The 22,649-nt window shown below is 38.1% G+C and overlaps 1 protein-coding gene across 31 annotated transcripts in view; it reads left to right on the top strand.

Moving 5' to 3' along the window:
- RAD51B (RAD51 paralog B) overlaps window positions 1-22,649 on the top strand; it is a 738,822-nt gene that overhangs the window by 79,288 nt on the left and 636,885 nt on the right. For 2 of the 31 annotated variants that reach the window (XM_086320110.1, XM_086320112.1), the window contains exon 8: window positions 2,259-3,587. The exons of the other annotated variants lie outside the window; for them this stretch is intronic. In XM_086320110.1, coding sequence (XP_086176236.1) covers window positions 2,259-2,264 — 6 coding nt within the window. In that variant the 3' untranslated portion in view covers window positions 2,265-3,587. Of the gene's footprint in view, window positions 1-2,258; window positions 3,588-22,649 lie in introns of those variants that run through there. 31 annotated transcript variants of the gene reach the window in all.

Raw genomic sequence — 22,649 nt, 5'->3', positions numbered from 1 at the left:
CGACCCCATGGACTGTAGCCTACCAGGCTCCTCAGTCCACGAGATTTTCCAGGCAAGAGTACTGGAGTGGGTTTCCATTTCCTTCTCCAGGGGATCTTCCCGATCTAGGGATCGAACCTGGGTCTCCTGCATTGTAGGCAGACGCTTTACTGTCTGAGCCACCACTAAGTATGCACCTAAATAGTAAAATCTCCTTCAGTCTGAGTTTTCATATGATTAGATGTGAGAAATACTCTTTCTGGGAGGGGATATATGTATACCTTTGGCTGATTCATGCTGAGATTTGACAGAAAACAGCAAAATTCTGTAAAGCAATTATCCTTCAATAAAAAATAAATTAATTAAAGAAAAAAAAGAAATGCTCTTTCTGACAAGAATACCACAGAAGTGATGTGTATTCTGTGTATCACAACAGAAGGTAAATGATATTGATTTGTCCCATTGCTTTTGGTATTAACTCAATCACCTTGTTTAGGAAATATCTTTCAGGTTTCCTACTATAAAGTTACTATTGTCCCCTTTGAAATTTAAGCGTCTTATGAGGGGTTAGCTTTGAAGCTGTAAATATGTTCTGTTCCCCCTCAAGCTTTCACTGTTTTAACATGCACTGTTGCTTCTTGCCTGAATCGGTTACCACTATGATGGCTGTCAAATGGTGATTTTCTTTTTTTTTTTTTTAATAGATTTTTACAGGGAATTTGTTTATTGAGCAATAATGTTAACACTTCTAAATTAAGTATTCACTTATGAGTTTTCTTTGTTAGTGTCCTGTCAATGGTCATAATGGAAAATATTGCACAGATTTTCTAATATTATCATTTTATTTATATTTGTTAATGGGATTTCTACTGGAAGGAGCAAGTTTTCTTTTCTGTTTGTTTATCTGTTTGTTTTTATAAGCATGAATTTATGGATTTTAAAAAATTCAGTTGTCTGTAAACCATTACTATTATTATGAGAAAAGGTGAACATCTTTTCTTAGGTTTAAAGGCCATTTTTTATATCTTTTTGTGTAAATTATTGATTTTTTTGCACATATTTATTTGGCGTTTTTGGACTTTTTTCCTTTAATTTTAAGATTTTTAAAATTTTGTTAGTGATTATTAGCCCTTTATCTGTGACATATTTTACATATACTTACATATTTTACATATATTTTTTCCATTTGTTTTCTTTTGACTTTTGCACATTTTTTGCCATGCATAAGTTTTTTATTCTTATGTAGTCAAACATATTTTCTTTCAAATGTATCTAGAATTTAAGTCATGGTTAGAAAGCCTTTTCCTATAGTGAGGTTAGAGGGGAAGCCACTTGTATTTTCTTGAAGTGTGTACATATAGGTGATCTTCATTGCAGATTCTGTATTTGTACTAAAATGTATTTGTAACCCCAGGTCAATACTTGTGGTGCTCTTGTAGTCATGTACAGATATTTGCAAACTGGCACAAATCCGAGTCAGCCAGTGATCATGGGCCCAGCTGAGTTCGTACAAGGCGATGCTCTGCCTTCTTTCAGCGCTCGCATTGTAAACAGTGTCCTTTTCATATTTTTGTGCTTTTTGTTGGTGATTTTACTGTTTGACCCCAAAGTATGGTGCTGAATTTGTGTCTACAGAACTTCATTTCTTAACCACATAAATACTGTGATGTCTGTTAGGGAGAAAATAAGTGTATTAGATAAGCTTCATTTAGGTATGAGTTATAGTGCTGTGGTGGTGTGTTCAATGTTTATGACTCAACAACATACATTGAATAAGGTGTCTCTGAACAAAAACACATAAAATAAGTTATGTGTTGATCAGTTGATGAAATTATTATCAGAGGCTTGCAGGAACCTGACCCTTTGTTTGCCCTAGGAATAATCATTCAGTATTTGTGAATTCAATGTTTGCAGAAACTTTGTAGAACATTGCCATGAATGCCATGAATGCCAAGAATCGACTCTCGTTTCATTTTTTACTTTTTAATCTCTGATCTTTTGGGATTTGTGTAAATAATTTGTTGTAGGGATCTAGTTTTATCTTTTTCCAAATGGCTAAACAGTTGTTCCATCATTTTTCTTTCTTCCTTTCTTTCTCTCTCTTTTTCTTTCTTTCTAAAATTTACCTTAGTTGTAGTGATTTGAGATACCATCTTTATTATTACTAAGTTTCTATATGTATTTGGCTCTGATTTCAGAGTCTCTTTCATAGTCTATTTGTGTGCTGATACCTCATGTTTTAATTATAGATATTTTGTTTTATGTTCTAATTTTGGTAGGGATAGTTCCCTCTCATCGGAGAAGGCAATGGCACCCTACTCCAGCACTGTTGCCTGGAAAATCCCATGGACGGAGGAGCCTGGTGGGCTGCAGTCCATGGAGTCGTGAAGAGTTGGACACGACTGAGCGACTTCCCTTTCACTTTTCGCTTTCCTGCATTGGAGAAGGAAATGGCAACCCACTCCAGTGTTCTTGCCTGGAGAATCCCAAGGACAGTAGAGCCTGGTGGGCTGCCGTCTATAAGGTCGCACAGAGTCGGACACGACTGAACGACTTAGCAGCAGCAGCAGTTCCCTCTCATAGCTTTTCTTTTTTAGTGTTTTCCTGGATATCTTTACTTGTTTATTTTTCCAAGTTGTCTAGCTCCCCAAAAAAGATTATTAGTATTTTTATTAGCATTGTATTAAATTTAGAAGTTAATTCAAGGAGAACTTAAAATTTTATGATGTTTAGTTATCCTGTCCAAGAACACCAGATATCTTTTCATTTGTTCAAGTCTATTTTTGTGCCTGTCAAGTGTCTTAAAGTTTCCGTCATATAAGTTTTGCACATTTCTTGTTAATCTGTTTGTAAGCATTTTATCTTATTTGTTGTTATATTAAGGAAAATTTTCTTGTCCACCATATCCTTTAACTATTTAGTATGCTTTCATATGAAGGCTATTGTTTTTTATATTTTAATTTTATGTCTTGCTACCTTATTAAATTCTTTTATTATTTTAATTAGTTTATCTTATTAATTTACTAAGATTTTCCATGTTCCCTTCTAGGTCATTTGAAAATAGTTGTTTAATTTTATTTTATTTTCCAATTTATAAGCTTCTTGCCCATTTCATTGGCTAATACTTTCAGTCCAGTGTTGAATAGTAGTGGAGATAGTGGACATCCTTGCCTTGCATTTGATCATGCATCTCTAGTGTTTATTAAGTAAGATGTTGGCTTTAGGACTGAGATATGTATTATTTTATCAAGTTAATGAATAATGCTTTTATTTTGATATAGTAAGACTGCTAGAATTTCTAACTTAGTGCTGGGAAGATCTAAGTAGAGAGAGGAAATGAAGTTGAAATGGACAAAAGAAGGAAGTAAGTGAGAAAGCAAAAGGCTTTGGAATGATCAGTAAAACTGCTCAATGGGAAAGAGAATGCTGTTTTTAATAACAACACATCTCACTGTTCACTTGGTTAATTAATCAAAGACTGAATGTCTGCACATTAAGATAGTAGAAATAATTCTAGAAATATTATTGTCACTCTGCCTCTATTATATTCTTGGATTTTGCTGGTAGCTTGAGTAAATAAAATACTTATATGACTGTAACCCTGAAAATGGAGCTTTGCCTTGTTTTTGAACTTCCAGTTTTTCCAGATCGCTCCATAAGGCAATCATAAATGTTTATCGAGTGCCTTATATTAGAATATATATATATTTATATATATGCACACACACATATATTTACAGTGTGCACACACATACACATTGTCTAGCTTCAAGTGAGATTTAATCCAAAGGCTCAAATGATTTTATCAGAACTCAGTCTTCTTTCTCTTGATCTTTCTGTTCTACTTTTGTTAGTGTTACCCTCATCCTCAGGGTCTGCTTTTGGCAGAAGAGATTTAGATTTATGTCTTCACCTCTTTGTAGCTCCTGTACAAGTCCTTGGAGTTCACTCTGGCTGGACTACCCCCATCATATGCCCACAGTGGCAGCAGGGTTTGTGGTTCCTGCCGGACCCCAATGGCACACTCCACTCCTCATGGGGATGCAGTTTCCTCCCCAAAAAACATGGTCTGAGAGACTGGAGGGGTAGTTTTCCAGAAGAAATGGGGTGTATTTATTGTAGTAGAAGAAGGGAGGGTTAGGTGCCAGTCAGGCAAAAAAGCAGCAGCTGTTTGCTGCAATAACTGAGTAAAGTTTATTCGATGGACTCGAGTTTAGTAGTGAATGAAAAAGTTGCAGTAATTTGGAGAAAGGGAATATGCCTGAATGAATTCTTTGGACATAGACTCCTCACTGCTTGCTTCCTTCCTTCCTTTGGCAATAGCTTACTGTTTTTCTTCCAGAACTGATTCCTCTAGCTTTATTGGATTCTTTCACCCTTGCTGGAGGGAAATGATATCAGGTAAGTAGTGAATGTGAAGATAAGCATCACGGTTCTGTTTTTCTGCAGCTTTAGTCCTGTCTCCCAGATCTGCTGCCAGAGATGAATAGAAGGCCTCCTCCCAGCTTTCTTCTTGACTCTAGGGGATGAAATGTGTCATTCTTACATAACACAGAATATTTATCATATGGCATACTTGACCGCAGTATTGGTTCTTTTTTTTAGTGTCATCTAAAGTAACAATATGTATAAGTCTCTATCTTTCCTTTCTAGGGCTGCCAATACAAAAAAGTAATATTTCCTTTTGGAGCCTGAGGCTTGTTTTCCTCTTATTTATGGAGAATATGCAATTTAGATATTTGAATAGGAATAGCGGAAGCAGCCAAAAGCTTTTAAATAGTCCAGTTAAAATACAGAATAGCATGTGTTTAAAGTAAATCTTTGGAATACAGATCGGAAAATCCTGGATACAGTCATATCGTATGTACCGCAAAGGCATGCCTTGCTAGTAAGTACAAGTGGGAGAAAGCACTACATATCCTACAAGGGGTCAGAGATTCCTACTAAGATGTTTCTCTGGCAGCCTTGTTCCCATCTAGGTAGCTGAAGGACTAAAGGAATTTTCCAGTCTTGCTTAATCTACTGGCTTTTATTGAGTTAAATGCCATCACCTCTGCAGCCTCACATATTTGCATAAACACTCTCCTTCAGAATTTAAACAAAGAGTTATATATTCTCCTTTGTTAGAAATGTAAGAAAAAAACTTGCAAAGCCTGGAAGTCTGTGGAGGATTCACCTCATTTTAATCATAGACATGGACAGGGGGCAGTCTAACTTAAACATGTGGACTTTGGCACCAGGCCAGCATGGATTTTAACCCGGTTTTTCATGTTTTGAATGTGTATCCTTAGACAAGTTGATCGTCTTAGGCCTCACTTCTCTTATATATGAAAGTTATTCATTTATTCATCCGACATGTTTGTTATTAACTACTCTTCCAGTTAATGCATCAATAAACAAAACAATAGAGGTCTCTTCCTTTCTGCGGCTTATGTTCTAATGGTGGGGAGAAGCAAGAAAGAGAAATTAGGTGTTCAAAAATCATAATTGCTGTAAGAAAGGAAAGAGAAGAGCAAGATCATGGAGAAATGGATTAGGGAAGAGAGTGGGTGCAGAAGTAGGGTAATCAGGATTGGCGTCACTGAGAAGGTGATGTTTGAAGTTTTCAGTGAAGTTTTAAAAGACACTCTCTGCCTTGAGAACAAATTGTCGGGGGTTAAAAAAACAGAATTGTTAGGAGGCTTTCATTGTAACGTCGGTGAGAGTTGATGGTGACACAGTAGTAACACTGAAGATGGTGAGAATGGCTGAATTCTGTATACATTTTGTAGGCTCAGCCAACAGAATTTTCTGATGGTTAAGCTATGTTGTGTGAGACAAGAAGAGGAACCAAGGCTTTTGGCCTGAAGAACTGGATGGAGGAATTGTTAGGTGACAAGAGGAAGACTGTGGGTAGGGTGAGTTTTAGGGAAAAGATCAGGAGTTCAGTTCTGTATATATATATATTGAGTTTGAGATGTCTGTTGGGCATCCACATAGGCATAAGAACATATACGCACAGGTTGCTTGTGGTGATTCAGTATGGTGAATATAAGTCACTTAGCACAGTGCCTGACATAATTATCTGTATGAGATCAGAGAATATTTTGCTACATGAAACAAGAATCAGTTCAGTTCGGTCACTCAGTTATGTCCGAATCTTTGTGATCCCATGAACCGCAGCACGCCAGGCCTCCCTGTCCATCACCAATTCCTGGAGTTTACCCAAACTCATGTCCATTGAGTCAATAATGCCATCCAACCATCTCATCCTCTGTCGTCTCCTTCTCCTGCCTTCAATCTTTCCTAGCATCAGGGTTTTTTTCAAATGAGTCAGCTCTTCGCATCAGGTGGCCAAAGTATTGGAGTTTCAGCCTCAACATCAGTCCTTCCAGTGAACACCCAGGACTCATCTCCTTTAGGATGGATGGTTGGATCTCCTTGCAGTCCAAGGGACTCTCAAGAGTCTTCTCCAACACCACAGTTCAAAAGCATCAATTCTTCGGCGCTCAGCCTTCTTCACAGTCCAACTCTCACATCCATACGTGACCACAGGAAAAACCATAGCCTTGACTAGACGGACCTTTGTTGGCAAAGTAATGTCTCTGCTTTTTAATGTTGTCTAGGTTGGTCATAACTTTCCCTCCATGGAGTAAGCGTCTTTTAATTTCATGGCTGCAGTCACCATCTGCAGTGATTTTGGAGCCCCCCAAAATAAAGTCAGCCACTGTTTCCACTGTTTCCCCATCTATTTGCCATGAAGTGATGGGACTGGATGCCATGATCTTAGTTTTCTGAATGTTGAGCTTTAAGCCAACTTTTTCCACTCTCCTCTTTCACTTTCATCAAGAGGCTTTTTAGTTCCTCTTCACTTTCTGCCATAAGGGTGGTGTCATCTGCATATCTGAGGTTATTGATATTTCTCCCGGCAGTCTTGATTCCAGCTTGTGCTTCTTCCAGCCCAGCATTTCTCATGATGTACTCTGCATATAAGTTAAATAAGCAGGGTGACAATATACAGCCTTGACGTACTGGTTTTCCTATTTGGAACCAGTCTGTTGTTCCATGTCCAGTTCTAACTGTTGCTTCCTGACCTGCATACAGGTTTCTCAAGAGGCAGATCAGGTAGTCTGGTATTCCCATCTCTTTCAGAATTTTCCACAGTTTGCTGTGATCCACACCATCAAAGGCTTTGGCATAGTCAATAAAGCAGAAATAGATGTTTTTCTGGAACTCTCTTGCTTTTTAGATGATCCAGCAGATGTTGGCAATTTGATCTCTGGTTCCTCTGCCTTTTCTAAAACCAGCTTGAACATCTGGAAGTTCATGGTTTGCATATTGCTGAAGCCTGGCTTGGAGAATTTTGAGCATTACTTTACTAACGTGTGAGATGAGTGCAACTGTGTGATAGTTTGAGCATTCTTTGGCATTGCCTTTCTTTGGGACACTGCTGAGTTTTCCAAATTTGCTGACATATTGAGTGCAGCACTTTTACAGCATCATCTTTCAGGATTTGAAATAGCTCAACTGGAATTCCATCACCTCCACTAGCTTTGTTTGGAGTGATGCTTCCTAAGGCCCACTTGACTTCACATTCCAGGATGTCTGGCTCTAGGTGAGTGATCACACCATCGTGATTATCTGGGTCGTGAAGATCTTTTTTGTACAGTTCTTTTGTGTATTCTTGCCACCTCTTAATATCTTCTGCTTCTGTTCGGTCCATACCATTTCATAACAAGTTGCAAAACCAGATATTCAGGGGAAAAGGGCTCATTGAATATAATAGCAAAATGATAAATAATAGTTTGAAAGGCTGAGGAAATGAAAGGCTGAGAAAATAAAAGTCAGAGGGATGCGAAAGTCATAGAGAATCCATGTAGGAGGTCTAACTCCTTCCTAATGGGACTCTTAGAGACACAGACCAAAGAAAATGAAAAAAAGAAATTATGAGTGAAACAGGACAAGAAAGAATTCCAGAACTGAAGGACAAGAATTCCTATTGAAAGTGCTCAGCACTAAGAATAGGGGGTTGAGTGGGGTGGGAAGAAATATAGTACCAAGACATTTTAGAACAGCAGAGAGAAGCAGCAAGTCATAAAGAAAGGATTAGAAATTAGCAGATTGTCAGACTTTTCAAAAGTAATGCAGGATGCAAGTAGACAATGGATTAGTACCTTTAAGGTTCTGAGGGAAAATGATCAAACATAGATTTCTATGTCCAGCCAAACAGTTAGTTATAAGGATAAGGTGACAATATTTTCCAATGTGCAAGGTCTCAGAAAATTTATCTCCTAATACATCCTTCCTTGGGAAGCTATTAGGAAAATAGGATATAACAGTAGAGAGACATAAAGGAAATTCCTAGAATGATGATGAAATAAAGTCCAGGATAACAGCTGAATAGCAAGTCTAGAGTTTAAGGTAAATACAGTTAGGGCAGAAGGATGTAAGACCCGGGGAACGTGTCTCTAAGAAGAAGATTGAACTGACATTTGATGTGTTTGACTTTTCTGAAGGAGATTCATAGGTCTTTCAGAGAGCTAGGGGATCAACTGTTCCCAGCTTAAAGCAACTTACACTGCAGTATGGCATATGCACAAGGAAGGAGGTAATTACGTAGTCTGTGAAGGTTTGGAAAGCTTAGTACCCTTCTCCTAGACCACCCATAGTTGGAATGTGGGTTTAGAAGTCTAGTATTTAGCTCCTTCAGCATCTGTAATTGAACTGTCAAACCAACAGCTTGAAGCTGACTGTTGGACTAGCTGAAAAATCATTCCACAGTCTAGGAAAGAAAGTCTTTTTCTCTTTCAGGGGGTGGGCGGGGGAAACTATTGCTTATTACTAGTTGAAAGAATTTAAAATATATGTATGTATATTTATAATCATTTATCAGTTTTTATTTTTGTATGTATGACACTATATGTTTGTAAGAATGTCTTGTTTTTACAATGGGTGTGGAATAGTACAAGAGAAAAAACTTTCAGTTGTCAATTTAGGTATAAAAAGCAACTGAATTTTTTATATAATAATTTATTTTATCCTCCCAAGATAACTTACACCCCAGTGACTTCTGCCTATAAGATATAAGAAGTTCTCCCAATATAATAGTGACCTTTTGTGTGTGTGGAATTCTTCACTATAAAGTTATTTTATAGTTGGAGATTGATTGCAAGCAAATTCAAATTTTACTCTTTGGCTTAGACTTTGCATTTTTTGGTAAGCTTTGGCTATAATAGAAGATATAGTGGTTTTGTGTCACATAAGTATTTCTCAATATAAATATGGAATGATATTTATGTCTTATCTAATTTCTCACTCACTGCTGCAATCCATGGGGTTGTGAAGAGTCACACATGAATGACCAACTGAATAGCAACAGTTAATATATATACTGTACAGATGTATAGAGTGAGTATATAAAGAAAAATTGCAAGGGGAGAAAAAGATAATCAAAATGAAGTTTATTATTTTAAAGTTCTAATACTATGTAAGATTTTATGGTAGTTAAGTTCCTATAGAATATGGTCATCTGTAATATATGACCTGGGAACATCAGTTAATCTGCTGGGAACACAGGAAAAGTTAGGACATTATTCCTGCTCTCTGATAATTCTTAGTCCTAAAGAAATTAATTTATAAACAAGTAAATGTAATAAAATAGAGGGTTGTTGATGTGTTGTGCTAAGTTGCTTCAGTCGTGTCTGACTCTTTGTGACCCTATGGACTGTAGCCTGCCAGGCTCCTCTGTCCATTGGATTCTCCAGGCGAGAATACTGCAGTGGGTTGCCATGCCCTTCTCCAGGGACCTTCCCGACCCAGGGATAGAACCCATGTCTCTTATGTCTCCTTCATTGTCAGGTGGGTTCTTTACCACTAGCGCCATCTGGGAAGCCCAAATAGAGGGTTAGAAGTACTTTAAATTATATTTACCAAATGAGTAAAGAGAGAAAATCATCCCAAGAAAAGTATGGATTAAGAAGACAGATATGGAGATGCAGTACTATTTGTGGAAATGGCAAACTTTTTGTTTGTTTGTGGCGTAGATTAAGAGGAAGGACCTGGGAAATACATGAGCTCCATCTCATAGAGCAGGCCTGCCGTACTCAGAGATTTAATTATTTCGTCCTAGGACAGTGTTTCTCAAATTTATGTGATCATAAGAATCAGGTAGAAAGTTAAAGCAAAGCAGAACAAGAAAACCTCTAAAGTTCACCCTTGACCTGACAAGTCAGAATCCTCAGAGGAGGTCTGGTTTAATGTATCTGGTGCTGCTAGAAGACCTAACTGGCACAAACAGAAGAACTGCAATTCATTGGTATTTCTTAGTTGTTGTTATTTGGTCGCTCAGTGTCCAACTCTTTTGCAATCCCATGGACTGTAGCCCACCAGGGTCCTCTGTCTGTGGGATTTCTCTGGCGAGAATACTGGAGTGGGTTGCTATTTCCTTCTTCAGGGGATCTTCCCGACCCAGAACCCGGTCTCCTGCTTGGTAATCAGATTCTTTACCACTGAACCACCGGGGACACCCATTTCTTGGTTAACTTTCAGGTTTTCCAGTTTTATTATGTGGTTCCTCTGGATAAAGGGAGCTTAGACCACTAGGGGGTGCTTTGTAATTAGAAAATGCAGGTCCTCCTTTGCTACCACTGGGGTTAGTGCAGCAAAGCAGTGGCCAGTCAGAAGAGTTGGTGCCAGTCCTAAGACACATTTAAAATAAGAGAGAGAAGAAGAAAGGAAGAGATGACAATAGCGAGAAAAGAAGTCGAAGGGCAAGAAGAGAGAAGAGGAGAAAGTAAACAGGTATACTGTGAAGGAGGTTGTCAAATACCATCAGTAATTACCTCAGGAAAATGGCTCCTATGCCGCTTGTTGCTGATTTATTTCTGTGTTTATTCATTTGACTCTCATTTAAGGAGAGTCACCTGAGGATACCATGGTTAACAAGATGTTCTCCCTACTCTCCGAGAGTTTATAAAGGTAAAGGGAGCTTAAAAAATCTGAACTTAAAATCTTGACCCTTTCTTTGTGGAGTATGTTAAATAATATGGAAAAGAATACTTTAAAATTTTAGTTTTGTTTGTTTCATATCCTCTGTTTCATTCCCCTACTGGAGAAAACCTTTTCTAGAATTTCAAAGAAATTTTTCTGATAAAAGTATTTTGAAAATTAGCTGCTTGAGGTCTAATTCTTCAGAAATTCAGAGCATGTAGTTCATTACTGGGCTGTTATTAACAGGTGAGGGAGTGTGGAGGTATCCAAGTGTGTTGAATAAATGATGGGTTCAGAGAGGGCCCTCAGCAGCCAGCTCCTGATTTGAGTCTGCAGCCTTCCTGGCTCATTCCAGAATTCAGGCTTCTGACCTTGAGCACTCTCCCAACAGCCCAGTATTCCCTCCTCAGCTGTAGCACACTGCTGCCATTGCCTGTTTACAAGGCATTCTGTGTGTCTCCATAGTGGTGAGTTCTTTTATGGTAGACTATGTGTCTAATTTAACTCATTTATGTAATCCCAATGTTTGGCAGGTGTGAGTGCTCAACAAATTTTGGTTGAAAGGGTGAGTAAATCGTATTCGGTAGTGAACTTGGTAAACAATAGATTCCTAATAGGGCTCCCTTCTACAAGAGGTGTTTTTTGAATATGCCAGAAAGCCCTTTCTTTAACACTTTTCATATGTATGAGTGTGTAGACTTGAAGTATAAGATTAGAGTACACTTTCAGAGATAACCAAATGATGCATCCTTCATCAGATAGAGATGGATTTGTCAATCCAACTCAAATTTTAATGTTGGATTCTGTTGCTTCACCATAGGTAAATAGCCCAGCTGTAGTTCTCTATATTTCTAATATAATAGGGACTGATGGCACCTATTATTAATATTTCAGGCTCTATGGCCTGCTGAGGACTTTGTCTTACAAAGATGTGCATTGAAGTTGTCAAGGTTGAGTTGAGGAGTAAAAGACAGGAAGACAGATTTCACAGTGGGTGAATTCTAGTCCCCCAGAAGTCAGTGACAGTAGATCAACATCTACTGAATGCGAGAGCTTTACTATTCAATAATGCACATCATGAAATAGATGTATCATTATAGGCCTCAAAAATGCTTGTTGTTTTATAAAGAACACATTACAGAAAGCCTTCAAATAACACATTTTTTAAAACAGCTTTATTGAGATATAATTCACATATCATACAACTCACCCTTTTAAAGTAGATAAGACTTTTTTTTTTAGCATATTCACAAATTTGTGCAACTGTCACCACTATCTAATGCCAAAACATTTTCATCACCCCCCACAAAGAAACCCATTCCTAGTTAACAGTCACTCTGTGTGACTGTGAGAAGAGAATAATTATTTCCCTCTTTTGTGGTTCAGGCAGTGTATGCTTTTAGAGATACAGCTAAAAACAAAAAGCAACAAAGGGCCAACTGGTTCCATCAGGGATGGCAGTAGTTCAGCTCTAGTCAAATCATTATCAGAGCAATATCCTCACAGTTGATCAATATCATAGTGCTGCAAGCTGTTATCTTTCTTTGACTGTGGGTTCAGTGAGAGTTGCCCTTGGGCTACCAAACACCTAATTTAGATGATGAAGGGGAGATATGAGGAGAAAATATAATGTCTGTGTCAAGGTTTTCTACTAGCCATGGGCGAGTGAACTGCTCTGATGAACATGGACATGGAGTGACACAGTGAGGTGGTTGTGACCACTTGCACATCTTTTTGGCGGAGTCTCATCCTGTGGTCAAGAACAGTCTTGGTGCCCTCACCACACCTTTAGCTTGATATCAAAGTGTAGTGGTAACAGTGAAGATGGTTTAAACTCAACTGAGACAAATTAAGAAATGGTCATATATAGCAAGTGATAGGTACAGATGAGTGATTTTTTTTTCTTCTTTTTTTCATGGAGTGTTTGAAAAAGAATACTAAGAGTCTTCTGGGAATGATGTTCAATGTCCCGAAACTTTTTCCTGGAATGACCTATCAAAACTGTTATGGATTCTTGACCAAGACTTCTCAGCTGTATTAATGTGAAAAGGTTTGGGTTTGGTAAAGTAGCCTGGCATATGCTGCAGTACTTAAAATTTTTTTTTTAATTTTAGTTTTTTTTTAATAATAGCACTAATTCCAGATTATAGGTGCACTTGTGTGAACAGTTCCCTAAACTTTTCTTTCTAAAGTGTAAATTGTTAAGTCTTTCGGAATAACAGTACAGTTGTCTCTTTAGAAAGATCCTTTAGATTGATGTCTTATGACTGGCCTAAGTTCTTCTGGCACATTCTCTCCTGACTCCTTTTTATACCCAGAGAGATATTTCTTTCTTCTTAATCTATGCTTTGTTCAGAATAAAGAAATGTCAGAGAAGTTCTCTAACATACTTTTAGGAGAGATTGCACAATAAAATTTTGAATCCAGAATGGCGTAAACTGTCTACTTTTGCTGTTCTCGGCTGATGGACAAATTTGTAATCAACCGTTTTGCATAATGGCCACGTAATTGAAGTTGTAGGTTTATCCTTAAGAACACAGCCTCAAAGACACTTGTGTTCAGTTAGTAATGTTTAAGGTGATTGTGAAACTCTTTGCTGTCAAATAGTGGGGACTTCTCTATCAGTTTGGTTTGCTTTGTAGACAATGCTGTCTTTAAGTAAAAAACAGTTGACACCTCCATGTCTTATTGGCATGTCTGGTTAAGTGTAGCTCAAATATATATTAAACTTTTGTGTGTGATAATGTGCTCTCCAAGTAAGGAGTCATCACTGTATGACTCTAGTAGATGAATTGTCTCATTTGATAATTTCAGTACCACCTAAGATTTTATCTAGTGTGTGATGAGGTCATGTAGTGACTGTTATTATATATTGATTCAGAGTCTAGGAAGATAACTGATGAACTTGGTCCTTGGTTCCTAGAGGTCTGTCATAGGAGAAAGGCAATGATTAAAGAAGCAATCTTTATTGTTGCTGACCAGCTCTACTGTGGAACATTTAAGACATTGGGGCTCTGATGTGAAAGATGAATTGAAAAATAAGTATTTAGCACTTATTCTATGCCCATAACTTTGTTAGGTACTGGTAAGTTAGAGACATAATTTCTGGTCATGAGGTACTTAAATTTGGGGGAAGATAGGCAAAAAGATACTTCTTTAAAAAATACATTGAGGTAATGGCTTCCCTGGTGGCTTAGATGGTTAAGAATCTGCCTTACCATGCAGGAGACCCCATGGTTAGAACTCTGTTAGAACTCTGGGTCAGAAAGATCCCTTGGAGAACGGAATGACTACCCACTCTGGTATTCTTGCCTGGAGAATTCCATGTACAGAGGAGCCTGGTGAGCTACACAGTTCATGGGGTTGTAAAGAGCTGGACACGACTGAGTGACTAACACTTGAAGGACTTTACTTTTTCTTCCCTCCCCATTGTGGAAGCATGCACAAAGAGGGATTAGCAAATACATCAGAACATGCCATCAGTTGTAGTAAAAATTATTTTATAAGAGGCAAGAATAAAATAAATGCATTACTCAGAATATTGATGATCTTCGGGAGGGAGACAGAAGAATGGAATTCAAGAAGGGCCGATGTGTAACTTCACTGGGATTGGGAATATTCTGATTCATAAATTGGGTGATGGGTTCATGAGTATATATTTTATCATTATGGTTCAGTAACCTACATAGTATACATATTCTTTTATATCTATTAAATGGTATATAAGTTTAAAAAAATCAAGATATTTTAGTAAACATTTCCCAATCTTAATTCATTAGAAGCATTTACCTAGGATAAAATGGGAGAAAGACTGAACTCAGCCAGACTTTCTCTGAACAGTATCTATTCATCCACTCATCCTTTTTTTTTTTTACTTTTAGTTTTTGAAATATAATAAAAATAATGTAGATTTTTTTTCATATGACCTGAATGCCCTATTTCTGTGCTCCCTAAGGTTCCATGGACTCTGTGTAGAACCCAGTTTATAAGTCAAAAGGATTCTGTCTGGACTGGCTGGCTAGACGTTTAAGTATTCATTACCTCTGTGCATGTGTGTGTACGTGTGTGTGTATATTTAATGATGTTTGTGCATGACTTAGCTAGGGATTTTGAAGTATTTGTAGGGTTTTCCTATTTGCTGGGTGGCTTTAGAATTGAGAGCCATCAGTAAAAAGAAAACAAAGAAAAATACTATTTCTTCTTTCATCTGTGTCCTGTATCATACAAGTGTTGGCTGAAAATAGCACCAATTTTCTGGGAAAGGTCATGCCTGAGACTTTTCTCACCCTTTACCCCTACTCTCCAATTCACGTTTCCTTCTTACAATGTGGTCATGCGCTTGCCCAAGTCAGGCTTATGAACCGTGTAGAATATTTGTGCAGTTTTGTTTTTTAAGCCCTGCACTGTGCACATGATGCAGTATTTAATTTGGAATGGACCCTGAGTTTAGTCACACGTGCTTCTTGTGGTGTTTATCTTGGAATCCACAAGTAGGAGGGAGGTATTTTTGCATTTTATACATCTGGACATTGTTCATGATCCTCTTGTGACTTGGGAATTCTGTGTGGGGCAAAATCCAAAGAACAGCATTAAAAATAACATGGAGCTATTATGACATCTGAGTAAAAATCCTTGAGAATGCCCTTCTAATCCCAGCAGAGTTTGATCTTGACAGTGCATGTGTGTGTTAGTCACTCAGTCGTGTCGGACCCTTTGCAACCCCATGAACTGTAGCCCTTCAGGCTCCTCTGTCCATGGGCTTTCCCAGGCAAGAATACTGAAGTGGTTTGCCATTCCCTTCACCAGGGGATCTTCCCGACCCAAGGATTGAACCCAGGTCATTTGCATTGCAGGCAGATTCTTTACTGTTTGAGCCACCTGGGAAGCCCTTGATTTTGAGAATGAACTTTTTCAATTGTGCACTTCACTGTTGGCCTGAGTAGATTGCTGGGGTTATGTTTACCTGACACCTTTGCATGGAGGCTAATGCACTGCCAGGCTTTCTGAAAGTCTACTGCACAGTCAGCCTTTTGGGAGGGGAAGATTCTGCCTTGATGGTGCATGGGGTAAGACAGATGAAGTAAATTCTGCTTACTGCTGCAGTGTCTCTGCCATTCTCTTACTCCATGGGCATCTTAAAATGATGATGACCTGTGAACATCTTTCCAGTCATTCCCTTGATCTTGCCTCATTCCATGTAGTTTAGAGCTAAAGGTTGATCTGACACCACCTTGGGCTGTGTCAAGACTAGGGATGGGAGTCGGGGGAGGGTGTTGGGTGATGGGTGGGGGAGGCAGGGAGGTGCATCCGGTGAACTTATCCTTTCCTTGATTATACATGGGAAGTCGTTTTCAACAGGATTGGACAGATATAGTACATCGCCTCCTCCTTTTGGCTAGGGTTCTGCTAGGATGGCAAAAGTGAGAAGGGATGTATAGAAGCCTTGCTGCTCTTTGAGTGAGTTTGCGTACGGACAGTATTGCTTTTTGGCTCCAATCTAGTTTTCTTTCATTCCCATGTCTCATCTTTTATGCAGCTGCAGAGAGCAGGCTTGGAAAGTGGAATGAAAGCTTCAAACAAATTTGCTCTTGAATACAAGAAAAGAGTGATTTCTCTGGGTCAGAGTACAGATTCAACTGAGGGGGTAGCTATTTGCCTTATCACTTTCTGAGTGAGGGCTGTTAGCTTTTTTCCCTTCAAATGTAATAAAAAGGGGAAAAAGCTGATAAGGTAGTTGGATCTGCTAGTTATAATTTATATAGAATTTTCAAATGTACTTAATAAGGTTTATCATATGATTATAAAAGAAGTAAATACTTGGAGGGCAAAGGTCAGCCTTTGCTTGAGGTTTCAGAAAGAGTGGAATATGGGGTGGTTGAGTGCTTGAATAGGACTACTCAAGTAGGAGCTGTTTCTCTTTGCTCGTTTCTTTGGCTTTTCCTTTGGGAACTTTTTCCTCCTTACTTTCCTAATGCATTTTGCAACTTTCAGTTAAAAAATATCCACCAGAGTTTAAGCTTTTAGCAAATAAACACGTCCTGGTCCTACGATGGGAATCACAACATAACTGAGAATGGCTTGACTTCAGCTGGAGAGAGGTTAATCGTCGGAACTCTGAGGGTTGATACCAAGATCGTGCTTGTTTAATGTTTTAATGACTCCAAAAGGAAATGGTGAAATCTGCTGATGACACCAAATAGTTTTTGCTGATCCAAACAGGAATTTCTGGGAAGCTTCTTCATAGTATTTGGAAGACTGGAAGAATTGGGCAATGTGGTAGCAGACACACCAAACTTGAAGTGAAGGTTTATGTGAAGTAGCAGGAGTAATGTCAATTTGTTGAAGCTACAAAGCCTGCCAAGTCCTCCAAGGGGAAGACTGCGGGGTCCCTATAAAGGACTTGGCTTTGATTCCTCTCATGAAAGGAAGATTTAGAACAAAGCATATTTTGATATATAGAAAATGAAAACTACTGTGGTAATAATTGTAATTATAAAGCATAGTGATTTAAAGATACGGTGTCCAAGTTTCTTTGCTAGTGCCAGCAGTAGTATATCCACATAAGTGCTATTTTCTCTCCAAATGCTCATAGAAGATTGTATACTCATTTTATGCGTGCTCCTTTTTGGGGAAATAGTTCCTAGTATATATCCTTTTCACTATTTTCTGGGTTGGCAGGTCTTAATTTTTTAGGTTTATTTTTGATTTTTGATGTAACCAGTGGTCAAAGGACTTCCCAGGTGGCTCAGTGGTGGTAAAGAATTTGCCTGCCAATTTACAGGAGATGCAGCACATGTGGGTTCAATCCCTGGGTCGGGAATATCCCCTAGAGAAGGAAATGGCAACCCACTCCAGTATTCTTGCCTGGAAAATTCCATGGACAGAGGAGGCTGGTAGGCTATAGTCCATGGGGCCACAAAAAGTTGGACACGACTGAGTGACTGAGCAAACTACACACACAAGTTGTACAGGGTAATGGTTTGATATATGTATATAGTGTGAAATGATTACCACAATCAACACACCCAGCATCTCACATAGTTACTACTGTTTTATGTTTGTTGAGAACACTTAAGATTTACTTTCTTAGCAAATTTCAAGTATATAATACTGCAGCTCTAAGTATAGTCATCATACTGTACATTAGATCCCCAGAACTCATTCATCTTATTACTGTCCCTTTGTCAAGCATCTCCCCATTTCCCCCCAATCCAGCCCTGACCAACTACTATTTTGCTTTCTGTTTCTGTGAGTTTGACATTTTTAGATTTCACATATGAGTGAGATCATACAGTATTTGTCTTTCTCTTTCTGAATTATTTCACTTAGCAGAGTGTCCTCCAGGTTCATCCATGTTGTTGCAAATAGCCAGGCTATTTAGAGTAAGTTCTTGATTGATTTATTTCCCAAATGTCACTCAAATAGATATGTAATGATAGTGTTGTTAAAACACTTGTTTCATTATATTATAGATACACCATGTTTATAAGTGACCTTCTCTTTTTAAAATTCTTAGAACTCTGTGTCCCCCAACTGTACTCTTAAGGAGGAATGAAGAGATTGAATAGTAACTGGAGATTCATTTAATACATTGATATTTTCTCATTAAAACTTCCATCTGTATAATTAAAAAAGACCCTGTGGGTTAATTAATAAGATAGTCACTGTCACAGAGGCTCTGGGCTAGCTGTCTATATCCATCCATCCATCCATCCATCCATCTATCTGTTCATTTACTTCACAAGAATAGTCATAGACCCTTACTTCAAGATTTTTTTTCCCTGACAGGGTGGTAAAATCATGTGAAGCAGATAGCAGTGAGTTGTACCGGTGTCAGTGGAGTAAGTCAGTGGTTTTCAGACTTTGTCTATGGATGTATTTTGATTAAATGAGGGCAGGATGGGAGCGGTATTTAATTTTTGTCTTCTGTTTTCCCCCTCAATGAGAATTCATGGAGTAACTTTTGAAAAATCACAGGTACAGAGAATAAGTTATCTGGAAGGTCAGAAAAGAGTTTGTATACAGAAAGCAGTGAGGGAGGCTTACTTCATTTCTTCCCTACTCTTCTAAGATTATTAAAACAGAATTAAGAATTTCCATTTATCAATCTTATATTTTTGTATCTTGAAAGTCAGTAAAACACAAAATCCCAATTTATGACAGTTTCACCATCATAGTTCTCTGTGTGTAAACTCTCTAAAATACGAGGAAAGTAACGAGAACTTCTAATTTAATAACAGATGGATAGCGCAAACATAAACTATGTCTTAGAGCTCTATTGTTCTAAATTCTGGGCCCCAGACTGACTGTGTCAAATCTGGCAAGGCTTTCAAATTTCAGCTCAGACATAATGAATCAGAATCTCCAGAGTAAGGCCCAGGTATTTTAAAAAGTTCTTTGCGTTAAAATAACACCTCTGGAAAAACAGATGTATACAAAAAAAGCCTATAGGGAGAGATAATGATGTTATAATGTATTAAGGTAAAGTGTTGTAGACTTTGTCCTATGGAGTTCTGATGACAGAAGGCTGATTAATCATGATTTGAACCTACCTATAGTAATAGCTTGATATCATGGTAAAGAGATGGGTTCTAGACCCAGAATGTCTGGATTTAAACATAGTTTGATCACACTTAGTTGTGCTACCTTGAGCAAAGTTTGAATAACTCCTTTGTGCCTCAGTTTCCTTATCTGTAAAATGGAGATAATACTAATGACAGCTGTCTCAAAGGATTATTGTGACAATTACTTGAGATATTGAGTCTAAAGCACTTAAAACACTATTTGGCACACAGTAAACTTTCAGTCCAGTTTCATGGATCACAGCCTTGTGGTGAAAGGGCTTGTGACCCTGATGCTGGGAAAGATTGAAGGCAAAAGAAGAAGGGGGCGGCAGAGAATGAGATGGTTAGATAGCATCACCAACTCAATGGACATGAATCTGAGCAAACTCTGGGAGATGGTGGAGGACAGAGGATCCTGGTGTGCTGCAGTCCATGGGGTCGCAAAGAGTCAGACACAACTTAGTGACTGAACAACAACAAAAACTCTCAGTCAGACTTTGCTACTATTATGACTTGTTCTTCTAATATACAGGAGTAAGTATTTGGTCCCTACTGTGATACTCTGCTTATAGTGAGTTTAGGCCTACTAATTAGAAAGTGAAGAGAAAGCAGGAAAAATGATTGTACAGATATGAAAGTGTGTGTGTGTGTGTGTGTGTGTGTGGGTAGGCAGTTCCACTAAGTATATGTATAAAAATATGTAATGGGGAAAAAAGCACACCCTCTAATTTTTTTGGAATAGAATTTTAAAGTAACAGATTCTTAATTTATTACATTTTGCTTTTCTCTAGCACTCTGATAAAATGAACAAAAAAATGATGTGATCCTGACAGACACAGTAGATGGCGCTTTAGGCTTAATTTTTAAAGGAACTGGCACCAGAAGGAAAAAGAAAACTAAAGCACACTTTAATGGACTTTTTAGAAGTTTCACCACCAGGACAGTTTCATCTTAGGATACATGCCTTTAAGAAGTAAGGATTTTTTTTTTTTTGACAGTGCTGGACAATAATTTTAGCAAAAATAAATTTCCCAGTTGCTATGTTTGTGCCAGGTTTGTCACTTGGAAAATGTTAGTTGTGTTTTAAGCCACAAATATATAAGGAAATAGCTTTCTTTTGAAACACTGAGATTTATGAGATTTCCCCTGCTCTTTTTCTCTATATTTAATATTTCTTTTCCTAGTTTTTTTTGGATCCTTTTTAATTATTTATTTTATAAAAATGTCATAAAATTAATTTGAATCACATTCATTTATAATGTAGTTATATTTAAAAATTCAGCTACAGTCATCCTAACAGGCCTCAAAATGTAGGTCTCCTTTAAAGGATAATTATAGTACTTTTGTTACTACCATGTTATGCTTTGTGTACTTGATCTTACTTAATCTTAGCAATAACTCTATCAGGATTGCTGTTCTCTCTTTTTAGATAAATAAACTGTCTCAGAGATGTTTTGTAACTTGCTGAGCTCACATACTTAGTGGTAGAAGTAGTAGCCGGTTTAAAAGTTTCATCAGTGCAGTGTAGGTGCATTTTTTGAGCAACTGCTGTGTGTCAGGCTTGCCAAGCACTGGCCGTAGTATAGTGACCAAACCCTGAGCTTCTGGACCTTGCAGATAGTTAGCTATTTGATAGCAACTCTTTGAAGTCTACAAGATTGGGAATATGCAGAGATGTATTTCAGAGTCACTGTGATTTTTAGGTAGATTAGGGAGCCCTTAACCAGAGAGAAAGACTCATGCCTAGCTCGAACGTATTGTTATACTGAAATACTTCTTCAGGCATACTGATTCTAGCCAAGGAAAGAGCAAAATCTCCCTTCTCTCTACAACTCTGGACAGTTAAATTATAAAATCAAAAAATGAAAAAAAGTAAAATCAACAAATAAAACCCACCATAAGCTAAACTGATTTCCAGATATGGGACAGGTAGAGTAAGGAAAATATAAGTGTACTAGAATGTCAAAATTTTCCTTTGGTTAAATGGTATTGAAACATATAAGGCAAGAAAATGTCAGTGATAGTCTGAGAGAATAATGGACTTTGTGCCCAGTAAGACTATGGTAACTTCTAGATGGTTTCACTTGTGCCATTTGGTGAAATGTTTTGGTGTACAACCAGTCTGTGCTTAGTCGCTCAGTTCTGTCCAACTCTTTGTGATCCCATGGACTGTAGCCCGCCAGGCTTCTCTGTCCATGGGGATTCTCCAGGCAGGCATACTGGAGTGGGTTGCTGTGCCCTCCTCCAGGGGATCTTCCCAACCCAGGGATTAAACTAAGGTCTCCTGCGTTGTAGGCAGATTCTTTACCAACTGAACCACCAGGGAAGCCCAACCAGTCTAGTGATACCCAAATTGCCAAGTATCCCTTCCACTTTGAGACGTTCAATGTTTTTCTTTTAACTGATTTTTTTTTTTTCAAAAAGTTTTGCTCTATTATTTTCACATATGATCCCAAGCTCCTATGCTAGAGAAAGGTATGTAATCGATGAGGAAACAGACCAAGAGTTTTAAACTAAGGTCCATAACTGGGCTTCAGTAAGTCTTTAGAACTCCTGAAATTGTATGAAATTTTATGTGTAAGTACTCAGGAATGTTACTCTAGGAAGAAACTCCATAGCATTCACAAAATACTTAAAAGACTTCTATGACTATTAAAAAAGTTAAGAATTACTGTAATTAGGACTTTAGTCAAAGAAGTTTGCTAGATTCACTCCAGTTCAGGATCATGAAAAGAGAGGTATCTTCCCAAACAGCATCTTAGAGAAGAAGGGGCTGTTTTGTTCCTTGTAGGGATTGCAGTTTTGAGACTCTGAGTAAATTTGGGATTTGAAAGTGGAGTTTTAGTACTCTCCGCTCTCAGTGGGGTATCCTGACTTCAACTGGGGGATACCTTTTGGGGAATTGGAAAATGCTTCTTTTCAATATAATCTTTTAGTCAAATGATTCCCAGGTAGCACAGTGGTAAAGAATCTGCCTGCCAGTGCAGGAGACCCAAGAGACTGGGTTTCAATCCTTGGGTTGAGAAGTCCCCTGGAGTAGGAAATGGCAACCCATTCCAGTATTCTTGCCTGGAAAATCCCATAGACAGAGGAGCCTGGCGGGCTGCAGTCTATGGGGTTGCAGAGTCAGACACAACT

The sequence above is a fragment of the Bos grunniens genome, chromosome 10 (assembly GCF_055505025.1).
Source record: "Bos grunniens cultivar Pamir isolate PY7600 chromosome 10, Bosgru_T2T1.0, whole genome shotgun sequence".
Taxonomy (NCBI): Eukaryota; Metazoa; Chordata; class Mammalia; order Artiodactyla; family Bovidae; genus Bos; species Bos grunniens.
The sequence above is the reverse complement of the archived record's forward strand: the minus strand, read 5'-3'. Positions and strand labels throughout refer to the sequence as shown.